The following is a 24,780-nucleotide window of genomic DNA, read 5'->3' on the forward strand; positions in this document are numbered from 1 at the left end:
ATTGAAGTCCCCTCCAACTACCCTGTGCCCAACCTTTACTGATAGAATTTTGGATAGCCAAGTGTCAAAAAATTTACCCTATTTAGAATTGGGCGCATATAAATTAACCAGCATCACCTGAGCCCCATTGATTACCCCCATCCAAATTATCCACCTCCCCCACCTCATCCCTCCATTCCCATTCAGTCACCACCTCTTAGAAAACAGAATTCCCACCCCCGCTTTTTTCTTCTCCAACCTATTAGAAGCCCAAGTCCTTAAGGGATAGTCCCGGAACTGTATAAGGTTTTCCCTTGCTTTCACAAAATGAGTTTCTTGAACAAAACAGATATCAAAACATAAGCCCTTTACTTCCTTCAATAACAGGCATATTGAGCCCCTTAACATTCAGGCTCCCACTTTTAATTTACTATCCCCCCATCCTTAACAAGAGAAGACATACCCAACATCAGCATCCCTCCCCCTCTCAGCCAGCTCTCCACCCCACTGCCCCCCTCCCCACCAACCCCTCAAGCCCTCACACCCAACTCCCACCATGGCTTCATGTGACTCAACCTCCATTCAATGACACCTACTATATGCCCCCCTCCCCCCACAACCATGCCACCAACACTCATAAGCCCCCCACATTCCACACCCGAAACTCACAGCTATCCAGCCCCATTCACACTCCCAATGTCATCAAGGGATCCAAACAAAGGTCCAGAGTCCCACTAAAAAGCTAACAAGTACAGTTCTCAGCAGTCTACTCAGGTGCCATGCGGAGCTACTGCGATCATCTCAGGCTCTGCACCCTCCAGTCGTTCACTGTTCTGCCCTCTGTGCCTCTGTGGTGCCTCCTTCCAATACCGCTCCAACTTCTGAGCCGACAGTCTGCCCAGTGTGAGATCTCCCTGCATCACCAGGCCTTCCTTCTGAAACAATGCCCGCAGCTCCGCCACCTTCGTCATTCTCTTGTGCGCCCTGTTAATGGTGACAAGCAGGCCAAAGGGGAATAGCCAGCGGTAGTGCATATTTTTTTCTTTTTCAGCACATCCAAGAGCAGACGAAACTTACTCCGCTTCTGCAAGGTGATAGCTGAGTGATTTTGGAATATCTCTACTTTATGATTTTTGCCAGGTGATAACACCCAGGTCTCTCGTTTTCTTCACCAGGCGATCTTTATCATGAAAATTATGAATGCAGGCTATAATGTCTCTGGGGAAATCCCCCTTCTTTGGGCCCAATGTATGGTGAGCCCTATCCACTTTCAGGATGCCTGGATCAGCTACAGAGTCCCCCACCTCAGCAAAGATAAACTTGCACCACGACCGTGGCATCTCTATACTCCTCTGTATCCAGTATACCCCGGATACGCACGTTGTTCTGCTTGGACCTGTTCTCTAAGTCCTCCAGTCTCACACAACAGTCCAGGAGATCTTTTTGTACATCACCCATATTGGTAGTGAGCACTGCTTCCTCTTGCTCCCCAATCCGCCATTCTGTGTCTTCCACCCTACCCAGCAGGTCCGCAAAATCTTTCCGGAACTCTTTGACTGCATCTCTGATTTTGCCCTTCACTGCCGCCACTTCGTTTTTTATTTCAGAGGCCCACTGTTGCGAATTGGCTTTGGTAACGGCCGACGCCAAGTCTGTGCGCCGCAACCTCAGGGAAGCTTCCGTTCAGACTCGTCCTTGGAAGTGCTGTCTCCCGACTTGTGCGCAGACACGCTGGAGGTCCCGTGTACATCACGGAGGCCTCCTTTCCACCATGCTCTAGCTTTCTCCCCTCATCCGTCTTTCAGAAGGCATTTTTTAATCATGGTCGTCGTCGCACACTCCCGGCTCTCAAACATGCTTGGTACAGAGGCTGAAATCAGTGGGAGAAGAGAGGCAATACGCTGCTGAGAGTCAGAGCTAGTTCCCTAACCCTCCATCTTAGTCGGTGACATCACTGGAGGCCTTCGCATAGTTTTTCATTGACGAGTGGAGATCGCCATCTTCCCCACAATCAAAAAAATTTCAACGAGCCCAATCAAAAGTCAAACAAATGATGATTTTTGCTTTTGATCATGAAGGCATCATCATCACAAAGTTTCATGCGGAAGAAATGTCACAGCAGTGTATTATCATGATTTTTTTTGCAAAAAATGTGCAGAAAAATGCACAAAACCTGAACTCAGTTGCTCTTGCCTGGGCCACTCATTCTTCACAACAATGCTCGCCCGTACATAGGGAATGTCATTGAAAAACTACATGAAAACGGCTGGGAGGTGTTATTTCATGCTCCCTACAGACCAGACATGTGACCACCAGATTTTTACCTTTTTCCACGATATTGAATGAGGGGAATCTGAGGGATCCCTGTAAACATGGATTCACTAGGGGCAGGTCATGCCAATCCAATCTTATCAGCTTCTTTGACTGGGTGACAGGAATGCTAGACTCGGGAGAGTCTCTGGACATAGTGTACTTGGATTTCAGTAAAGCTTTTGACAGTGTCCCACACCGTAGACTATTAACAAGATGAAATCGATGGGGTTAGGTGAGAAACTAACGGCATGGCTGAGTGGAAGACTTCAGAGGGTGGTGGTCAATGGCACCCTCTCTAAAACATCGGAGGTGACTAGCGGAGTGCCGCAGGGCTCAGTCCTGGGACTATCCCTTTTTAACATATTCATAAGGGACTTGACCCGAGGGCTTCAGGGAAAAGTAGCGCTGTTTGCCGACAATGCCAAACTGTGTAATATAGTAGGTAAAAGCGATCTCACGGATGGTATGGCGCAGGATCTGATCAAGTTGGAAAACTGGTCCTCAACATGGCAGCTGGGCTTCAACGCAAAGAAGTGTAAGGTGATGCATCTCGGCAGCAGAAATCCATGCAGAACATACACCTTGAATGGAGAAACACTAGCTACGACCTCAGAAGAACGGGACTTGGGAGTAATCATCAGTGCGGACATGAAGGCTGCCAAACAAGTAGAGAAGGCCTCATCCAAGGCAAGGAGGATGATGGGATGTATCAATAGAAGTTTCGTCAGCCGTAAACCTGAAGTCATAAAGCCACTGTACAGAACTGTGTGCAATTCTGGAGGCCACATTACCGTAAAGATGTACTTCGAGCTGAGTCAGTCCAGCGAATGGCCACTAGGATGGTCTCCGGACTCAAGGGTCTCTCATACGAGGAAAGACTGGGCAAGTTGCAGCTCTACTCTCTAGAGGAGCGCAGGGAGAGGGGTGACATGATTGAGACATTTAAGTACGTCACAGGTCACGTCGAGGTGGAAAACGACATATTCTTTCCTAAGGGACCTTCAGTCACAAGGGGGCACCCGCTCAAGCTCAGAGGAGGGAGATTTGGTGGTGACACCAGGAAGTATTTCTTTACAGAAAGGGTGGTGAATCACTGGAACAAACTACCGGTGCAGGTGATCAAGGCCACTAGCGTGCTCGACTTTAAGAATAAATGGGACAGCCATGTGGGATCTCTTCGTGGGTCGAGCAGCACTCTGACTTAATGGGGTGGGACAGTAGAGTGGGCATACTTGATGGGCTGTAGCCCTTTTCTGCCGTCATCTTTCTATGTTTCTATGTTTCTAACCTATGCGTGGACATCGTTTTCATCTCTGGAAGAGCTTTCTTCCGCCAGTACCCGAGCCATTCGGCAACTGAATTAAAACGGTGTCTTGGATAGAATAATGAAGCTTCCCAGATGTTGGGACTCGGTCATTGCAAAGCAGGGAGACTAAATTGAAGGATTGTAAAGAAATATTTGAAAAAAAATAAAACATGTAAATTTTTTTTAAAAAAATAGTGTGCATTATTTATGAAATGATCTTCGTATATCACAGGTAGCAGATCAGCTGCTGATGTCATACTTGCACAGACAAGCCCAATCAGCCATGTGACAGTCAAACATTTAGTTCTATGAATTTGTTTGATTTCTGTATGACATTGTAACCCAGCAATTTTCACCCATGTCTGTCACCTTTACTTCTATTACATGTTTAATCTATGTCCATAGCATAAAGATAGCATTATTACCTGTTTAGTGCAAAATTAGCAACTGATTTTAAGGACAAAAATCAGATTTTGGTGGTGCTTATATTCATTAGCTTTGAGCGAACCCAGGTTGGGCCTACAAATTGTACAAAAATATTTTGTGATCAAGCACACACACATTCATGGGAAAAATTTAAATCAGTAAAGCTTCTCCAACTTTAGTTTTTTTCTGGAGAACCCTACCTTGCTAGTCTTTCTCAGTATAGTCTGTCTTTTTATGTCATCAGTTTGCATACCTGAAGTTGATTCATCCAAGCATATCAGTAAGCACTGTCCTGTGTAAGATCAACTTTATGGGAATGTTGCAATCAGTTGCAAAGGAGAGAAAAATACACTTTCCTTTTGGCTATTAAAAAGTACTTTTTATATAGAGGGGCATACTAACTTTTCTCCTACTCTGGCTTTTTAGGTAATACGAGGAAATAGCATCATCATACTAGAAGCCTTGGAACGAGTATAGTTGACACATCAACAAACTTGCAGATTGAGCAGAAGGATCAAGGTTCAAGTTTTATTTAAAATTTGATTAATTGCTTAATCATACTTCAAAGTTAAAAGCTGTACATATCCAAGGTTTTTTTTCTTTTTATTAAAGCTTTTGATTAATAAAGTTATGTTTTTTATAAATTAGTTTTCCAGTATGCTAAAGGATACTATGGGAGGAAGAGGAGGTTGTGAGTTATTCAAGCCAAATAGCAGTATTTATAGTAGCAATCTGAGGAACAGTTTGCAGGAGCCCACTGCTAGCTTACTGATCAGAACTGGAGCCCAAGAATTGCACTATGAAACTTGCTTAATGTGTTCAGATGCAGCTCTTTACACAAACTGGATGCACCTGGCCTACAACTGGGTTGAGGATGAGGATTAGTACAATTTGTTTAAAAACCCTAGTACAAAGATTTTTCAGTTTATCACCATATCTGAATCTGCTAAAGTTTCTAAAATAAAAAACTAATTATATTTTTTTGTTCACATTTTCTCTTCATAGAGAAATAAAGTAGGGGCTGTCTGTGAGGGAAAAGTGCAAAAACCAGTACTGTGTTGTGCAGGGCCAACTCTAGCTACGAGCACTTGGATGACAAACTTCCAAGCATGGCATTTTTTTACTGTTGTGTTGACAAGTGCATATTCAATCAATTTAACTTGTTAGTCTACAAATTAATGCACCATTAAGCAATTTGCCTGATTTAGGTGTATGTTAAAGAAATGGATGGATGCACTAGAAATCATAGATCCAGCCCTTGTTTTATTGGCTGTTAACGTTAGTGGATGTTCCCATTTCCCTCTGGAGAAAGAGTTAATGTTAATTTGTATTCTTTATTTTTCTTGTGGACTGGAATTCAGGCTGCTGCTGTCCATCCCATCCAGATATAGCTGAAAATGTCCGCTGCTTCTCCATCTTCAGCTTTCTCATAGCTCTGACTTGAGTTTTTCATTTAAATCCTCTTGGTCAATTCTGTCCAATTTGTCATACCAATGATGATGAGAAAGGAGTGCCACATTCTTGGCTGCAATGGCACTCATTTCCATGGCACTGGCTGCCCTTTCTATGGCATTAATGTAATATATCCGGTCATGGAGTATTATAGGTGGGCACTTCTCAGGGGGATTGTACTGAGGGTAGGCCAGCCATTTCCTTTCTATCACAGCATGATACGAAGTAAATAGCATTTCTAACTGCTCCTCTGTTAATGATTCAGGCGAGAACACTTTCCAGATACAGGCAGTGGATGCTGGTTTCAAAGTGTGATCATTTATGCTCTTCACTGGAGACACTGCACCAATGCTATTCAGGAACAGTTTAGAGTTTCCTGTTGTCAGAATCTCTGATAAGCTAAAATCAGAATGTTCCTGACAGCCAAAGAAAGATGCATTTATATGACCATAGATGAAAGTGGCCACAGTCTGCTGAAAATGCTTTTGGAATGCCACAATTGGAGGATTGAAACCAAGGAAACTGATGTTGGACATACCATGATCCAAGGGGGTAGCAATAATGATAATGTCATATAGGTTTGAAAGGGTGCCTGCTGCAGTCTGGTAGCTCACTTCATATAGTTTGAGTATACCTCCTACAAGAACACAAAGAGGGAGAGAAAATTTCATCAAAGTATGCAGTCTGATCCATTTTAACAAGCTTAGCATTCAGTGGCCCTTAGCTGAGGATGGTCAATGATAGCCTAAGCAGGCTACTGAAAGGAAAGAGAGTTTAAAATACAGGAAATAACATACAGTTGTGAATGAAGACTCAGCTATGGCCCAGACAAAAATTTGCTAGGCCCCAAAATAGTCTACACCTGAAGCAGAACAGGCATCAGCTTAGTGCTTGAAATTTCATAGCTTATAAGCCTTTGACTATTCCTAAGAGCCATACAGTAAGCTCTAACTCACTGTATCGCAAACTGTGCTGCATCACACTAGTGTGTCGCCCGAGATTCCAGATGTGCCATGAGATGCCAGGGAGGAGAGGCACTGGTGCCGGTTGACTGCCTACAAGATGTGCCTCTCACGGCGACTGTAGGCAATCAAGCCAGCACCTCTCTATGCATCTCCCAGCACCCTCCAATGGCGGTTCAGGGCCCTGTCTGGAGGGCCTTTGCACATGAATGCACGTGACCTCATTGCATTGATGTCCATGCACTTCCGGATGCCCTTGAGTTGTGGCCACCACGTTTAGTGTGCCACAGTTTTGCAAAGTTTGCGAGACACTTCTCTAACTGATAAAGGTAGCATTATGCTTTTGAAGGGCCCTGGGTGCCTCTGATGTAGCCTGTCATTCATATCATCCTACCTACTCCCTGCATAATCATCTTCATCTCTTCCTCTTCTACCCAATCCTCAAATCAGCAGGCATATGTGAGCAGCAACTTTTACCTGTTGCTGCTTCCTGCCAGTTCTGCAGTCAGAACTGTACAGGACAGGAGGATCTCAAAGATTATGGGGCCTCTCACAGTTTTGACTACACAGGAAAACAAGCAAAAGATGTGGGCACAAGTGAGTACTGCTCCCCAAATCCTACTGACCGAAGGACAGAGTAGGAAAAGCTTCCACAGGCAATGGCAGCTCTGGCCAGCCCTCATTCTATCTGCTGATGCTTCTATTTGCCAGCAGCTTGGCACACCTAAAAATTTGCTATAGCAAGCCAGTTAGGAACTACATAATTGGCATATCTGACAAGGCCCCTCCCCTTGAGATGTTTGCAACCTAAGATGATGATTGATTTGCCTCTGCTTTAATACAGCCATGAACTGACCTGTCCGCTGGGGCCTTGACTTCTCCTTTATAGATGTAACTGTACCCAATATCAGTTGGGCTTTGGAAGAGTAAAGAAGTCCAAAACAGACAAGCTTGTTGCCACCTTCCACTGCCCAGAGACCGGGGTCAGTACCAGCCAGAGATACAGCACCTACCAAGGAAAGAAAAGCCATGGGAAGCTGTTAAACTCTATACTGGGAAGCACAAGCTAAATATAAAAAAACCAGAGCCCCAGTCTGGTTCCTGAACCTACCACTTCTCAACTATATAAACAAGTCTTTTAACCTTTCGGTAAGCAAACTGCAAAATGTTTTAGAGCAGACTATTGTAAATTATCTTGTATAGTGCACTAAATAAGAAGAGAAGCAACTGGAACCCATGACTTAACACTTGTTAGTTGCCTGATTCATTTGCTTAATTCTACATAAAGCCCAAACAGATCTATAAATAAAAGTTAAATCATAAAATCAGTGGTAGCCATTCCCAGTACTCAAGAATGAGTTGGGTTGTTAGGCTATCTCAATGACTATGCATTGGGTTGTTAGGCTATCTCAATGACTATGCAATAAGATTCTAGAATTAGAGACCAAAATAATGAATGCCGACCTTGACATGGTGGCAATATCCGAAACTTGGTTCACAGACTCTCATGGGTGGGATATGGCTATACCAGGATACAACTTATTTCATCAGGACAGAGAGGGAAAGTCAGGGGGAGGGGTGGCACTATACATTAAAGAAGACATCAAAACTACCAGAATCACAGATGTCAAGTACACCAGGGAATCCCTCTGGGTGAACCTGGCCAGAGGCAGGGAAAAATGCCTGTATCTTGGTGTAGTATATAGACCTCCAAGACAACTGGAAGACAAAGACTCCGAATTAATTGAAGACATAGAGAATATCACTCTACAGGGAGACGCTGTTCTGCTAAGGGACTTCAACATGCCTGACGCAGATTGGAACTCATACTCAGCAACAACCAGCGGCAGCAGGAGACTTAACATCCCTAAAGGGAGCACGACTCAAACAAATGGTATTGGAACCCACTAAGGCCCAGGCGATCCTGGACCTGGTACTCACCAACGGGGATAGTGTCTCGAAGGTCTCGGTAGGAGATACGCTAGCCTCCAGCAACAACAACATGGTGTGGTTCTACCTCAGGAAAGGTTTCCCTAGATCAAACACGAAAACAAAAGTACTCAACTTCCGAGGCACTGACTTCGAACGCATGGGAGATTTCGTCCACCGGACACTGCAGAACCAAGCTACGACCGATGATGTGGAAGCTATGTGGTCATCCCTGAAATCTACCATACATGAAGCGACAAGCCTCTACATTAAATCAGTACACAAACGGCGGAGAAACAACAAACCCCAATGGTACTCCGCAGAAATCTCGCACCTCGTCAAGGAGAAGAAAAAAGCATTTATTTCCTACAAACGAACGGAGACTAGGGAAGCTAAACTAGAACATAGGGCAAGGTCTGCAGCAGTCAAAACGGCAGTCAGGGAGGCCAAACTTCGAGTGGAAGAGACTATGGCAAAGAACATGAAGAAAGGGGACAAATCCTTCTTCAGGTATATTAGTGATAGGAAAAAGAACACAGACGGGATAGTACGCCTTAGAAAACCAGATGGGAACTGCGCAGAATCAGATTCCGATAAAGCAGAAATATTGAATGAATACTTCTGCTCGGTCTTCACCTGCGAGGCACTGGGGCACGGTTCGCAGTTGCAGGCAAGGCCCAGCGTGGAAGACCTGTTTCAGAATTTCAAGTTCACACCTGGCGACGTCTACTACGAACTGGCTAGACTCAAGGTGACCAAAGCCATGGGACTTGACAATCTACACCCCAGGGTGCTCAATGAGCTGCGTGATGTCCTGGTAGAACCGCACAATCTCTCCCTAAGTTCGGGGAGAGTCCCCATAGACTGGAAAACAGATAAGGTTGTTACACTGCACAAAAAGGGTTGCAGGGCAGAGGCTGCAAACTACAGACCGGTGAGTCTCACATCAATAGTATGCAAACTCATGGAAACACTAATCAAACGTAAATTAGACACAATCTTGGATGAGGAGAATCTACGGGATCCCAGTCAACACGGATTCACCAAGAGTAGGTCCTGCCAATCCAATCTCATCAGCTTCTTTGACTGGGTAACAAAACAGCTAGACTTGTGAGAATCCGTGGACGTCGTATACCTAGACTTCAGCAAAGCTTTCGATAGTGTCTCACATCGCAGGCTGTTGAGCAAGATGAAATCAATGGGGCTGGGAGAAACATTAACTACATGGGTCAATGACTGGCTGAGTGGCAGACTTCAGTGGGTGGTAGTTAACGGTACCCTCTCTAAAACATCGGAGGTGACCAGTGGAGTACCGCAGGGCTCAGTCTTGGGCCCGCTCCTTTTCAACATATTCATAGGGGACCTAACTCAGGGGCTTCAAGGAAAGATAACGTTATTCGCTGACGACGCCAAACTATGCAATATAGTGAGAGATGGCAATTCACCTGATAGTATGACACAGAACCTACATTTGTTGGAGCTTTGGTCCTCGACCTGGCAGCTGGGCTTCAACGCTAAGAAATGCAAGATCATGCACCTCGGCAGCAGAAATCCGTGCAGAACTTACACCTTGAATGGTGAGACCTTAGCTAGAACTTCAACAGAACGAGACTTGGGAGTGATCATCAGCGCAGATATGAAAACTGCTTATCATGTGGAGAAGGCTTCATCTAAGGCAAGACAATTGTTAGGTTGCATCCGCAGGAGTTTCGTCAGCCGGAAGCCTGAAGTCATAATGCCATTATACAGAACCATGGTGAGACCTCATTTGGAATACTGTGTGCAATTCTGGAGGCCACACTACCAAAAAGATGTGCTGAGAGTAGAGTCGGTGCAACGGATGGCCACCAGGATGGTCTCGGGGCTCAAGGATCTATCGTACGAGGAAAGGCTGACAAATTTGCGGCTGTACTCACTTAAGGAACTTAGGGAGAGAGGAGGCATGATCGAGACGTTTAAGTATATTACCAGCCGTATCGAGATGGAAGAAGAGATTCTCTTTCTTAAAGAACCCTCAGCCACAAGAGGGCATCTGCTCAAACTCAGGGGCGGGAAATTTCATGGCGACACCAGGAAATATTTCTTCACCGAGAGAGTGGTTGATCCTTGGAACGAGATCCCGGTGCAGGTGATCGAGGCAAACAGCGTGCAAGAATTTAAGAGCAAATGGGATGCCCATGTGGGATCCCTTAAAGGGATTGTCTAACCCAATAGCAGAAACTAGAGAGCTTAGAGGTAGTACTGAAGATTAGTTTGGCCCTGTGAAGGGATATAGAAATGAGGTCCCTGATCCTCCTTAACCTACCTAACTGGGGAACCTGAAATCAAGGTAATAGCCTGTCAAAAATCCAAGCCTACAGTGAAAGAGGCCCAGACTGGAAAGGAGGTAATTCCCCATCAAGCACTCATCCTGTGTTTAATGGAAAAGTAAGATGGGCACACTTTGCACTAGTCTGCATGGAATGAAGGTTTGTGTGAGTCTCTGAATCTGTTGTGATACATTTTAGAAAGAAAGATTAGGTTTTTACCTCAGTAATCTTTCTTGTAGATGTGCCTAGTTGTTTTTGAATGCTAGGGTCTTGTATCTGAAGCAGTAAGTTGCTTGCAGAAAACTGTCAATCATGTTTACAACTCTACCTCCTCCTGCTACCTCAGTTTGTCCAAAAGCAATCAAGTAGCACTGTAATAAAAGATATAACAGGATGGAAGAAAACAGGGAAAAATCCCCAGCACTGCAATTTTGAACTGCTCTGTAACAAACATAGGAAATAACATTATAGCATCCAAACTTGTGCAACCAATACCAATTATATAGAGAGCTCAGAGCTACTCTCAACTTGCTGACAAGACAAGCAGAGACTTAACTCCGACTGTATGATCATGATAATTTACCTATACAACATCTGTCTTTTTTGTTTTATGTTCCTCTGAGAGACAAGATCAATCTGAATTTGAAGAATTTTCTAAGGCAAAGCCCATACACAGGGCAGGACTTCAGAACCATTAGACACATCTAGAAGAAAGAAGATTACCAAAGTAAGAACCTAATCTTTCTAATGCAATGTGTTTAGTGGTCCTGAATGCTAGGGATGTACCAAAGCAGTCCCTAGAGTTTAGGGTGGGTCTGCTGTGCCTGCCTTTAGGACAGAGATCCCAAAAGTGGCATCTTTCCCAGCTGGTACATCCACCCTATAGAACCTGGTAAAGGTATGAAGGGTATATCATGTAGCCGCTCTACAAATCTTGGGCAAGGCAGCCCTAGTCTCTGCCCACAAGGCAGCAATTCTTCTAGTGATGTGTGCTTTCAAAGCGATTGGTGGTTGTTTACCACAGCCCACGCATGCAGAGGATATAACCATTTTAATCCATCTGGAAATCAAGGTTTTAGACACCGGCCTCCCTTTCTTGGCATGACTTGTGAGAACAAAAAGTGATCCGAAAGGCAAAACTTTGAGGTATCGAAGAAACATTCACTTGACATCCAGCAAATGCAGTGCTTTATTCTTTTTCTTAGACCCCCGTAGGGCAAACCGACTTCCTGACTGACATGGAAGGCTGAGACTACCTTTGGCAAGAAAGACGGAACTGTGCATAAGGAAATTCCTGCTTCTGTGAACCTAAGGAATGGCTCCCTGCAGGAAAGAGCTTGTAACTTGGAAACCCATCTTGCCGATGTAATTGCCACCAGGAACACTGTTTTGACTGTAAGATCCAAGAAAGAAACCTCCCTTAAGGGTTCATATGGAGTAGTACTGAGCCCTTGAAACATGATGTTAAGATTCCAGGAAGGGAAAGAGGAACGCACTGGAGGGTGCAACTGTAGGGCTCCTTTAATGAACTGGGCAAAACCTGGGTGAGAGGCCAAGGAGACTCACTCCCCTCAAGTTTGGAAACAGGAAAGACCCGCTATCTGCATTTTCAGAGAACCTAGTGAGAGCCCCTCCTGAAGTCCCTCCTGCAAAAAGTCCAGGACTATTGAAATTTGAGCTTGCCAGGGCTCTACATCCTTCACTGTACACCAGTGCTGAAAGGATTACCAGGCCTTAGCATAGGCTGCCACTGTGGATGGCTTCTTCGCTCTGATCAATGTGGTAACAACCATATCAGAATAATCCTTGCTTGTGAAGTCTGCCCTCAAGAGCCTAAAATGTTTGGATTCTCAATAGGGACTAATCCCTGAGTGAGAAGATCCACTTGGACTGGAAGTCTGAAGCTATTTCTGCATACAATGATCTGTGCAGCCATTCAGGCGCCACTAGGACTACCAAGCCGGGATGGATCGCAGTCCTGTGACTGACTCAACTGAGCATGGGCCACGGGGAAACACTTAGTGTTCACCACTGAGGCTGTCAGATCCATTTGTGGAAGCCCCCACCGCCAAACTGGGTCGAGTCTGCCAACTGAGAAAGTTGGCCTGCACATTTTCCATTCCTGCCACATATGCAGCCAAGAGAGCCTGAAAGTGAGCTTCTGCCCACTGGAAGAGAAATTGAGCTTCTAGATGCAACGGATGCTTCTGGTGCCTCCTTGCCTGTTGACATATGCCACCACTGTCGCATTGTCTGAGAAGACTCAGACTGCCTTGCTCTCCAGAGACTTCTTCAGCACCTGAAGCGCTAGATGAATGGTTCTGAGTTCTATGAGATTTATGGCACACTTCTGCTATGCTTGAGTCCAACACCCATCAGCCACCACTTTAGGCTGCACTTTGCGGTAAGTAGCCAGGGAAGTGGCTGTTGTAGCAAGTCCGACTGAGGGGACCAGCGAGAAAGAAGAGTCTTGGAGAGGTCTCATATGCGCTCTGGCCCAAAGAACCATCTCTTTGGTCGCCACCATTGACCCTTGGACCTGCAGATAATGTCACGCCATGGGAGCCGGTCTCTGTAGTAGCTCTGAAATCTACTTCTGGAGCTTCAGTCTGCGTGGCTGCTGGATTGTTGCTAGAGATACAGTATCTGGAGCCATGCAGACTGCAGCGCATCCGATAGTTGCAGATGGGTGTGTGGTAATGGATCCAGTTGTCTGATTGATTGTACTTTTTTCCCCCAGGACAGCCTCGGTTGCTATATTGGCAACTTGCTAACATCCTACCTTATATACTTAAATTCTGTGTGCAATACATGCATTCGTTCACTGGCTATATGTCCCTGACATCAGAGGTAGATGGTGGTCATAATAGTGTGACTCGACCATGTAACACTGATAAAGATCACATAGAGAATCAACAATATAATTCACCCCAAAAAGGATCTTTAAGGGATCTTCACCATCTATCGGGTCAGAGGCCGCATTAATCCCTATGGCCAAAGCTTCAAATTGACACTTGAGGAGCCAGTCCATTTTGTGGTCCTGGGGATCCTTTAATATCACAACCTCCCTTCACTAGGTAGCGAGGTTCATTTAGTGACCTGCGCCATCAGCGAATCCAATTTTGACTGCACAAACAGCTACTGGGAATCTGGCACCATAGTTCCCTCTGGCGACTCCAGTTCTCAATGACAAGTTTAGTGATGTCTGGATGGGAGGGAAAAAATGCAGTCAGAGCCACAGAACTGCTCAGAGTTTTGAGAAGAAGCCGACGAAACTTCCAGTTTTAACTTTTGCAGCGAGGTTGAAATAATGCTCAAAAGCACAGAGGCCCTAACCAATCAACGCACTGTGGGGTCTTCCCCATGATCCAGTGTCGCCACAATCTCTTGACTGCTATCCTGCATGGAAGCAAACTGACAGGGAGACTTCATCCTTGGATAAAAGTGGCATGAAATCGGACTTGCTATCCTCCCAGTCCGTGACAGGCTGAACCTCCTTTTCCAAGTCTGCGTCCTCGTCTGGTTGGGGTGCCTGTCAAGGGGAGAAACCCTTTGCCACCTCCACTGGTACGTTACTAACAGCCGCTGCTGAGGATCCTCAGCAGTTCAAATAAGCAGTCCACATAAGTCACAAAATCCAGTATGAAGTCTTGTACTGGAGGTCTCTCCGACCTTGGCAGGGCCCGCCAGTCATGCTAGGCTTTGCGGCCCCCACGTGACTGCACTTGGCCAATACAGATTCAGAGGGTCTGCCCAGGAGGGAGTTTCTTCCCCTTGGGACATGCCTCTTGCGGATCCCCATCTCTGGAGAACTCAGAGGAGGCTGAGCCTGAGGCTCCCGCCCCTTCTCTGTGCACTCCGTCACATGCAGGATATGGAAGTTTTTTTTCAAGTTTCAAGTTTTTATTAAAATTTAATTGATTTGTTTATCTAAATTCTAAGCGAGATACAAACTAATATATTATTAACATAAATACAAAAAAGTATAAACATATTTAAAAATAAAAAATGCCAATAACCAAATAATTAAGAGCTTAAGTAAAACATCAAATGGCGTACTAATTGGTTGACAATTTAACAGACAAACAGGAAGGAGGCTGGGTTAGAACTACAAGTTAAACAGGAAAGAAAAACAGATAGGGAATAAACAAAAGGGAAGGGAAGACTGCTACTTGTTTTTTTTTGAGAAAATCGAAAAATAAAAGGAGTGAAAAAAATCAAGTGTTGTATACTTCTTTAAATAGGTGGCTCTTGAGTAGGTCTTTGAAATGAACAAGGTTATTCTCCTCCCTAACAGGAGCTGGAAGGGTATTCCAAAGTTACGGGGCCACCACTGAAAAAATTTCATTCCTTCTTGTTCCTATTATTCAAAGAGAGGGGACCAAAAGTAATTTACGATCAGATGATCTGAGACTTTGGGATGGCTCGTATGGAACAAGATAATTGTCGATGAATTGTGGTGATTTAGAATGTAATTTTTTTTTTTTTTTTTAAATCTTTATTTATTGGATTATTCATTACAATACCTTAGTAACAAACATTCATGAATGAACACAAAAAATGCAAATGTAAATTCCCTACAAGGAACAACAAAATATTTAAGGAAACTAATCAACCATATCCTAGTCCACATTATTGCTGATCGCCAGTATTTTAAAATAAATCATCAAATCAATTATTTCTATCTACTATCTAGGAACAGGCAATTGGCTTTTATATATATTATACATCATCCTCCAAAAGTAAACTCAATATTAGAAATTAAACTTTTAGCAAAGGTTTCTCTTTAATAAAATCTTCCACCTGGGCTGGATCAAAAAACACATATTTATCACTTCCATATGAAATCAAGCATTTACATGGAAATTTCAAAAAGAAAGTAGCTCCGACTGCCAAAACCTTAAGCTTTAGCTGAAGGAACTGTTTCCTCTTGAACTGAGTTTGTCTAGAGACATCTGGAAAAATTATCACCTGTTGACCACAAACATCTCTTGTTTTTTCAGGAAATATAATTTCAAAATATCTTGTTTTTCAAGCTCTGTCTTAAAGGTCACGAGAAGAGTTGCTCGTTTATCAATTATGTCTTTAGATGAATCCAAAAACTGATACATTCAAACTATCAGGTAACACTATTCTATCCATTCCACCTTCATCTACCTTTTCCTTGGAGTCTCTTGAGATGTAATATAGGTTATCAACCTCAAAGGTCTCCACTTTAGTATAATGTAATATCTCCCTCAAATACATTCTCAAGAGTTCCATCGGAGAAAGGTAATGTGTGATTGGAAAATTTAACAGGCAAAGATTTTTAACTCTGATAGCATTTTCCATTTTTTCTAATTTAGCATGTATCATCATACTATCCTTTATATTAGAAACAGCACTAGCTTGTAAATTACCTACTACCTGATCTAGCTTTTCAACCTTCACAGCTGTTTCTCCAATTTTATTATCTTGTTCTTTAATTTTCACAGTTACATCAGATGAAAATTGACATAAGTTCAAAACGGTTTTTTGTAAAGATGACTCTATTCTATTAATACTTAGCCAAACATCATTTAGAGTGATCACCTTATCCCTGGGGAGAGCGTCCGAGCTTTGCCCAGTAATCATCTGTACTGGGGTTAGTTCTTTAGTTTGCCCCAGGGATTGTCCTGAAACCTCCAGACCAGATAGTAAAGATGATTGAGGGGAAGAAGAAATTATTCCTTCCTTAAAAGGGGAAGGAGATTCTTCTAACCGTGAGGAATATGATGGTTGAGGAGGTGGTGTTGGTTCCCCAGAAGATAAGGAAACAGCTTGAATGTTAAAAGTTACCTGTTCCTCAACATGTGGCAAGATAGGAACCACAAGATGGCGATTCTTCGGGCCTGTTGTTCCAGCAGATGGTGTTGCTTTAGCTTTCCTCTTACCCATGTTGAAGATTCGATAACCCTGCTCCCTGCTCCTCTTAGGCTCCGAAGGGGCTCAAAAGGGGCAAGCCCCTTTGGCCACGCCCCTTAAGCTCGTGACCCGGGGCTCACGACCGCAGGCCACGTACCGCGGCTGTGCCGGTGTTTTAAGGCTCCTCTCCAAGGACCCTCTCAGCTGGCTGGGTCGGGCAGCAGCGGGACTGCCTGCCCCGATGTAGAAAAGTGCAACAAGCACTAACGACAGGCTCCCTCTCTGCTGTGCTGGTGTTTTTAAGGCTCCTCTCCAAGGACCCTCTCAGATGGCTGGGTCGGGCAGCAGCGGGACTGCCTGCCCCAATGTAGAAAAGTGCAACAAGCACTAACGACCAGAATGTAATGTTTTAAATGTTATTAATGAAATCTTATAAGAGATTCTTTGATTAATTGGTAATCAGTGAGCATTTTGGAGTAATGGGGTTAAGTGATCATATTTCCTAGTCTTTGTTATTAATTTAATTGCACCGTTTTGAATTATTTGAAGGCACCTTAATTCTTTCTGAGTTGTTCCTATGAATAAGTTATTGCAATAGTTCAATTTTGCAATGATTAATGAATGAAATTTGCATTGATTAATAAATGAAATTTGCAATGATTAATGAATGAAATTTGCATTGATTAATAAATGAAATTTGCAATGATTAATGAATGAATTTTGCAATGATTAATGAATGAATTTCAAGGATTTCGGTTCTAGAAATTTAGAGATTGACCGGATCATCCTGAGCTTAAAAAAACAAGATTTGATTACAGAACTTATGTGATTATGGAATGTCAATTTTTTATCAAAGATAACATCTAAAATTCTTATTGAGATAACACAGTCAGGGGAGAATTAGCTAGAAGAATTGGATCATTTAGTGAGATCCCTTCTCACCAGGGGAAAAACATTATTTGTGTCTTAGATGACTGAGGGGTTTTGAGGCAGATGCAGGCATTAGAAAGAAAACATAGCTTAAAATCCAAGATGGCCATCACCAGAAAAATCGTACCAAAAATGGCCCTTGGAGACCTTCCTATCACAGGGAAAGGGGTTTTGGAGGTAGGGGACCTAGGCTCTGGGATCAAAAACCCTCAAATTCAACTTTCATGGGGTGTCCTAATTTTTTCAAAAAGTAAATTATATATATCAAAAATAAATTCTCAGACAGAAAAATATTCTAGTCCAAGAGAACTTAGTAAAATAAAATAAATATATATGTGCTCAGTGATGTGAACAATTCTGACAGTCACTGGAAGGCTGGTAGAAGTTCAACTCATAACATCATTGCACATGCCCTCCCTACCTCCATCATAAAGATGTATCTTAATCAGAGTATGTAATAAAAGCCTAAGATGTTAAACATTAAGTTACTTATCTCAATCTTTGAAGGCTCTTGCAGTTCTGGAGATGGGGGATGCTGAAGCATAGAATGCAAAGATGTTCTCAACCAGCTGGCATAAAAATGTGTGTGTGTCAAATTCCCCAGAAAAAATCCATAGTGAAATTCAAAAAGAATGATGCAAAATCAAAAAGCCACGAAAATCAAAATCGAATCAATATAGTTCATGCGTATGCAGCAAATTCATGGACTAAATTGATTCCAGTACTGCAAGAGCAGTACATCTTTATGATACATCTTTATGATGGAGGTAGGGAGGGCATGTGCAATGATGTTATGAGTTGAACTTCTAACAACCTTCCAGTGGCTTTCAGAATTGTTCACATCACTGAGCACATATGTATTTATTTTATTTTACTAAGTTCTTCTGGACTAGAATATTTTTCTGTGTCCTAATTTTTTCACATGATTGTAGATCAGTGGTCTCAAAGTCAAATCCTTTGCGGGGCCTCATTTTGGATTTGTAAGTACTTGGAGGGCCTCAGAAAAAATAGTTAACGTCTTATTAAAGAAATGACAATTTTGCTTGAGGTAAAACTCTTTCTAGTTTATAAATATTTCCTTTTGGCTAAGTCTTAATAATAATATTGTCATTTATAGCTAAAGAGACATATGATCAAGAAACTATTTTATTTTACTTTTGTGATTTTGATAAACATACTGAGGGCCTCAAAATAGGACCTGGCGGGCCGCATGTGGCCCCGGGCCGCAAGTTTGAGACCACTGCTGTAGGTGGACACTTTCCACTTCCAATATAGGCAGAAGAAATCCACCTTGAAATAGTTGCTTTTGATGCTAGCCGACTTTTACAGGCTGCTCTAACCAGCACAAACAGATGATCTGACAATCAGAATTTGTTCATAACTTCTAGGTACTGCAGTAAGAGTGGGCACACATCCAACAATTTTAATACCCTATCATGTTTGCTCGAACCAGAGAGTATTGTATAGGCAGGCAAGTGTACTTCCTGGTTAATGTAGAAGTTGGAAATCACTTTCAGCAAGAAAGATGGGACTATGCACAAGGTTACGCCTGAATATGTAATCCAAAGAAAAGGATCTCTGCAGGACAAAGCCTGAAATTCCAACACTCTCCCGACGGAGGTAATCCCTATCAAAAACACCATCTTGATGGTAAGGTCTAGAAAGGAAGCTTGGTCCAGTGGCTCATAGGGTGGACTCGCTAGCATCTGAAGAACCAGATTAAGATTCCATGTTGGAAAAGGCGGTCGCACTGGAGGGTGAAGCTGTAACACACCCTTCAAAAATCTGGCTACATCAGGATGTGCAACAAGGGTGCTCTTATTGATCCTGGGTCCAAAGCTGGAGAGCCTGGCTATCTGAACTCTCAGGGAGCCAACTACTAGGCCCTTTTCTAGACCTTCCTGGAAAATGGCGAGTATCGCCGAGATTGAAGCAAAGAATCGGGTCTTCGCTCCTTGGAGCACACAAAGTTTGGAAACATTTCCAGGCCTTCACATTGTCACACCCGAGCCCCAGATGCTCACAGTAGGGTTTTTGGGATGTGGCAATTTGTGACCTGGCGTGTCCCCTATAAGGGGAACCCTTCAGGACTATGAGTTCACCTATGCCTAGGACTGCAAACACAGGTAAGTAATCTCTACCTTTTTTCCCAAAGAAGGAACACACTGTCAGAATGTCCAATAAATTTGGTTTATTTAGGCCACTGGCCAAACTGTGACCAAAAATTTCAATGGTTATCTTGTAACAGAATACACCAGATAATGGTTGCAGTCTATAATTTCCCAAAAAAGAAAAATAACTAAAAACATGCCCTTTTATTAGGTTGGTTGATTTAACAGTGATTGTCCTAGGGTTGTCAATGAACAAGGCAGGTTCAGTTCTGTTCACTAGTGCTGCCCGATTCACGATTCGAATCGATTCACCTTGAATCGATTTAAAAAAATCGGCCTCCCAATTCAGTAACTGACCCTCCCCTCTTGCCCCCTAAAGCAGGAGCGGCAGCATTGCCTCTTGCCGGCTGGTCGGTGCCGCTTGCTGACCGGCTGCTGCCGCATCTGCTTTAGAGGGCGAGGGGGGAGGGTCAGTCAGGAAGTGCTGGTGTCTGGCTTCCCCCCTGCCCTCGTCTCCCGCATCCATTTACCTAATATCAGCAGCCTACAGAGAAGATCGCCGGTGCTAGCGATCTTTGCAAGCTGCCATAGGCCTTTGAAACTGTTTCCTCTACTGCGATCCTGTCTCTGATATCAGAAAGGGAGAGATGGTAGACCCTGGGTGGTGGGGAAGGAGGGAGAGATGCTGGATGAAAGGGTAGTTGAGAAAAGGTGGATCTGTGGATGGAGACGAAAAAAAAGGAAAGATGCCAGACCTCCGGGGGAGGGAAGGGAAGGGAAACGGAAGGGAAGGACAGAGATAGAAGATGGATGGTTAGTAAGAAGAAAGAAAGAGACCCCCTGACAAGCAAGTTATCAGAAGACAACCAGAGCCTGGGACGAGCAAGATTTGAATAATGACCAGACAACAAAAGGTAGAAAAAATAATTTTATTTTCTGTTTTGTGATTACAATAGATCAGATTTGAAATGTGTATTCTGCCAGAGCTGGTGTTAGACTGCAAACATGAGCTAGGATTTAACAGAGAGAGGAAGTGTCTTTTTTGTTTGTTTATTTTGTTTACACCACAGTGCCAGTGTGGTTAGGAGAAGGCAAAGGGGGTGAAGAGGCTATAAAATAAACCCACCATGATGTTTGAAAAAAAAAAAAAAAAACACCCAATTGGGCAGGAAAATCAAATTGAAAAATCGATTCAATAGGTTGAATCGAATCAAAATTATTTTTCCTGAATTGGGCAGCACTACTGTTCACTCAAGCTGCCCCGTTAAACTCAGTCCAGTCTTTCAAAATACTGAAGAAACAGTTCACAGGACAATTCACAATGAGAAAAAGAAATGCTGGCACAAATGAAACATGTAGCACAAAAATCAAACGGAAATTCTCTTCCAGGTTTATTAAGCACCTCTGTGCAGTGCTGAGCCCTTTGACTGGGCTGCAGCAAGGCAGAGAAGAAATATTAATCTCTGTCACCTTATGCTTTTGTGGAATGCAAACCACAAACATAGAAAACTGTTCATGCTGGAACTATATGGCAAATTCTCTTATGGAACAGGAAAACTTCCTTAACAATCCTGTACTTAGTTATCCTTATACTTAAGCATAACTGTGAATGTAGGCTTGTAACCCATTCTGAACTAGAGAGCTGCACAGGAACGGGGACGACGGGAATCCCGCGGGACCCGTGGGGATCCCCCTTTGGGTCACGGGGATCCTGTGGGGACGCCCCCTAGGGTCGCGGGGATCCCGTGGGGACGCCTCCGAGGGTCGCGGGGTTGGATGGCACTCGAGCCGCGAGGCTAGTCTCCTCCTTACCTACCCTGCCGCAGCACACAGCCGAACAGAAGTCTTCCCGATGTCAGCGCTGACGTCGGAGGGAGGACATAAGCAAAGCCCTCCCTCCCTCCGACGTCAGCGCTGACATCGGGAAGACTTCCGGTCGGCTGTGTGCTGTGGCAGGGCAGGTAAGGAGAAGGAGACTAGCCTCGCAGCTTGAGTAGCGTACCAAGGGGGGGGCGGTCCGCTCCGGGTGCAGCCTTAGGGTGGGGGGGTGCTCAGCCGGCCAGGTCCCCTTACCTTTGTAGCGCTTCCCCCGACCGACAACAGGCCCGGTCCGACAGACCTCTCTGCCCTGTAGCCACGAATCTAAATTACCTTCTTAAAGCAGCTGTAAGAAGGTAATTTAGATTCGCGGCTACAGGACAGGGAGGTTTGTCGGACCGGGCCTGTTTTGTTTTCAGTCGGGCGGGGAAGCGCCACGAAGGTAAGCGAGCATGTATGTGTGAGTAGGGGTGGGGGATGGGAACAGAAGAAGCATGGAAGGCAGTGCAACAGCTCTGAAAAAGAGACATCACTGGAGGTGGATTTCTGCTGGCAGGGCTTGGCGACCACTGACAGCCAAACCAGCAGACAGTGCATCAATTTTGGAAAGTTCCAAATCCAAATTGGGTGTGACAGGCTCCCAAGACCCCTCCATGGTTATATCCCTAATGTATAGGTTTAACAAGTTAAGGGGCAGGGAGGGATAAAATGAGTAAAGGTTTATGTTCTTGCCACTGTTCTATATATTTCCTTATAGAATTACCCCCTAAATCTCAGCCCATGTGGGGTTTCCCTTTAAAAATGTGATCAACCCAATATGCTTACTGCTGGTTGAATCACAGCTACTGCATAGTCGTTCCTCAAATACACATTTGTCTATTCACTAGACTTCCCAAATAATGATTTGTCATGGCATGAACAGCCATGTTTCACCCTTAGGGGGTTTCTTCAGGGCTACAATCCCTTTATGCAGATTTCCACGACCACCTAAAATGCTGTTGTCAAGATCTTTATGCAGATTTCCACAACCCGCGACCACCTAAAATGCTGAAAAACCCCCTAAGGGTGAAACATGTCGGCACACTTGTCCCTTACTTTCACCACCTAAGCTAAGTATAAAGCATTCAAATAGGAATGCTATAGAAATGTATATCTGATGGTTATTTGGTTAAAAACCTTAGAAGTCTTAAAAACCTTTAAACACAAAAATAAATATTTAAGAGTGACCCGGTGACGATTTGATGTGTAAAGCCAGCGCTTATGAAAACTTTTGAACCGCTGATGACATCTCTGAGGGTCTGAAGAATTCAATGAGTAGAAGGTATTTAGTGGGTGGTCAGAAGGGGACCATCTTCCAATAGTGGGTTGATATACACCTTCTATAGAACATAATTTTACACATTGGAAAATAAGATAAAAATTTATAAACATTAGAGGCTCTGGTAGAAACCCATTTACAAAGTATGTATTCTTCCCAATTAATATTTCCAAATTAATAAAGTCTCTTTGCTTATTTGTAAATGGGTTTCTACCAGAGCCTTTAATTCAGTAGCATAATTAAATGAAATAACTATTTCTGAAGTTTATAGGGATGAGTGGGGACGGAGGGGATTCCTTGCGGGGACGGGTGGGGACGGAGGGGATTCCTCACGGGGACGGGTGGGATTTCTGTCCCCACGCAACTCTCTAGTGAGGATAGGTTAGTTGTGGGGTGGGGAGAGTACAGTATTGTGATAATTCTTCATTATTTGGGGAGATGTTTTTGTTTTATGTGTGTGTTTTACTGTATTCTGCCTCAGGTGGAATATAAATGTTACCCTTTAAACCATTCACCAAGCATGTCAGAGAGGCTTGATGAGAACATCTTATAGTTTAATCTCTTTACTTTTTTATTCAAAGTTCTTGTTTTCCTGTCCTCCTCCTCCTCCATTTCTCTTTCAGATCCCATGGCCTCTTGCCTATTACTAAACCCCTCAATGGGCATCTTTGATTCTATGCTTTGTTTAGTAAATCACAGCCTGCTTTCAGGAGAGGTTCCTTGAGGTTGGAAACACGTATTAGTGGGTCGGTTACTGGAAAAAAAAACCTTACTTAGGGGCCCTTTTATTAAGCAAGGAAAAACAAATGTGTTTTATAATTGAAGGATCTAATCTTATTCCAAGAAAGACAAAAAATAAATAAGACCATTTTACCTACCTACAAAGCCATTAACTTTTGCACTTTGGCCATAATTAACCCTCATAGCAGGGATGACTATTTCATTGATGAACTTCTGAGAGAAGCCGGCTTTCTGCATTGTTTCATTAATGCTGCAATTAAGTTTGTGCATGAAGTCATTCCCTCCCAGGGCATGAAGCAGAGACTCTACAGTGCTGAAGGAGTACTCAAATGATTGATAGCGGTAGATCCTTAAATTATTAAAAGAGAAGAAAAGAAGGGATACTATGTCACTGGTTCTCAGAAGCATGACAAAAATGAACTGGGTTACAAACTAGCTCAAGTCACCTGGACAGTTGTGGCTTTCATTCCTCTCAGCTGTTTAAACTACTCTTCTCAAATTGGAGCTATAAGTTCATAAATGCACTGGAAATAAATTTAGGACTGGTCTGGCCTGTCTGGATGATATGTAGTCAGTTGATAAATCTAAAAATACTGAAACTGTAGTACAACCATTCTTGTATTGCCCATATAATTTAAGTGGGAACTACCAACACTAATAAAAAGTTTATGAACCTCATGCATAATAATGAGAATTATAAGTTCTTACCATCAAACACTTATTTGAAAGTAGTTTTATGCAAGAAACATAAGTTATAAACACTGTTCTATCTATGCTGAGCAACTGTCCTCCACCTACAGTCCTGCCCAGTGAGAAGTGCTGGTTCACCATCACATTTTCAATAATGAGCGCTAGTTAGGCAGGCTTTACAGGACTCCAAGGGACCTGCCTATCTCTAGAGACTGAAAATACAATATTGAAGCACCACACCCCACTGACAGCAATGCAGTTGGAGGAGTCCCACTTAACTTTGATGGAACAATGGGTATAAATTACACAATTCCATGTTTGAAACAAAATATATGAAGTAAGAATAATGGGGGTAATTTTATAACTGTGAGCCTCCAATTAGGCACCTGGTTGCATGACAGGAAAGTAGAGGCCTACTTTCTTTTATAGAATATTAGTGTAACAAAGTATTAGCATGCCTAACATTTAAATCAGGGCTACTCAAATGGCATACTGCAGCAGCTGACATTGTCCCTGAGCTTCTGCTGTCAACTGTTAGCCCCCTGCATTTGCTGTTTCAGGATGCATGAGAACTGAGCATGCAGCAGTGGCTCAAGGACAGTGCTGATGACCA

General features: G+C 43.5%; 2 protein-coding genes across 4 annotated transcripts in view; one reads left to right on the forward strand and one right to left on the reverse strand.

Annotated features, from left to right (window-relative positions):
* Window positions 1-4,653, forward strand: part of LOC117362235 (small nuclear ribonucleoprotein G) — a 44,722-nt gene extending 40,069 nt beyond the window's left edge. For both annotated transcript variants that reach the window (XM_033948294.1, XM_033948293.1), the window contains exon 4: window positions 4,451-4,653. In XM_033948294.1, the coding sequence (XP_033804185.1) occupies window positions 4,451-4,501 (51 nt within the window). In that variant the 3' untranslated portion in view covers window positions 4,502-4,653. The remainder of the gene's footprint in view (window positions 1-4,450) is intronic.
* The window catches only part of PCYOX1 (prenylcysteine oxidase 1), a 43,002-nt gene continuing 22,760 nt past the window's right edge, over window positions 4,539-24,780 (reverse strand). For both annotated transcript variants that reach the window (XM_033948292.1, XM_033948291.1), the window contains 3 exons: window positions 23,615-23,826; window positions 7,295-7,447; window positions 4,539-6,113 (listed from right to left, as the gene is read on the reverse strand). In XM_033948292.1, coding sequence (XP_033804183.1) covers window positions 5,452-6,113; window positions 7,295-7,447; window positions 23,615-23,826 — 1,027 coding nt within the window. In that variant the 3' untranslated portion in view covers window positions 4,539-5,451. The remainder of the gene's footprint in view (window positions 6,114-7,294; window positions 7,448-23,614; window positions 23,827-24,780) is intronic.

The sequence above is a fragment of the Geotrypetes seraphini genome, chromosome 6 (genome assembly GCF_902459505.1).
Source record: "Geotrypetes seraphini chromosome 6, aGeoSer1.1, whole genome shotgun sequence".
Classification (NCBI taxonomy): Eukaryota; Metazoa; Chordata; class Amphibia; order Gymnophiona; family Dermophiidae; genus Geotrypetes; species Geotrypetes seraphini.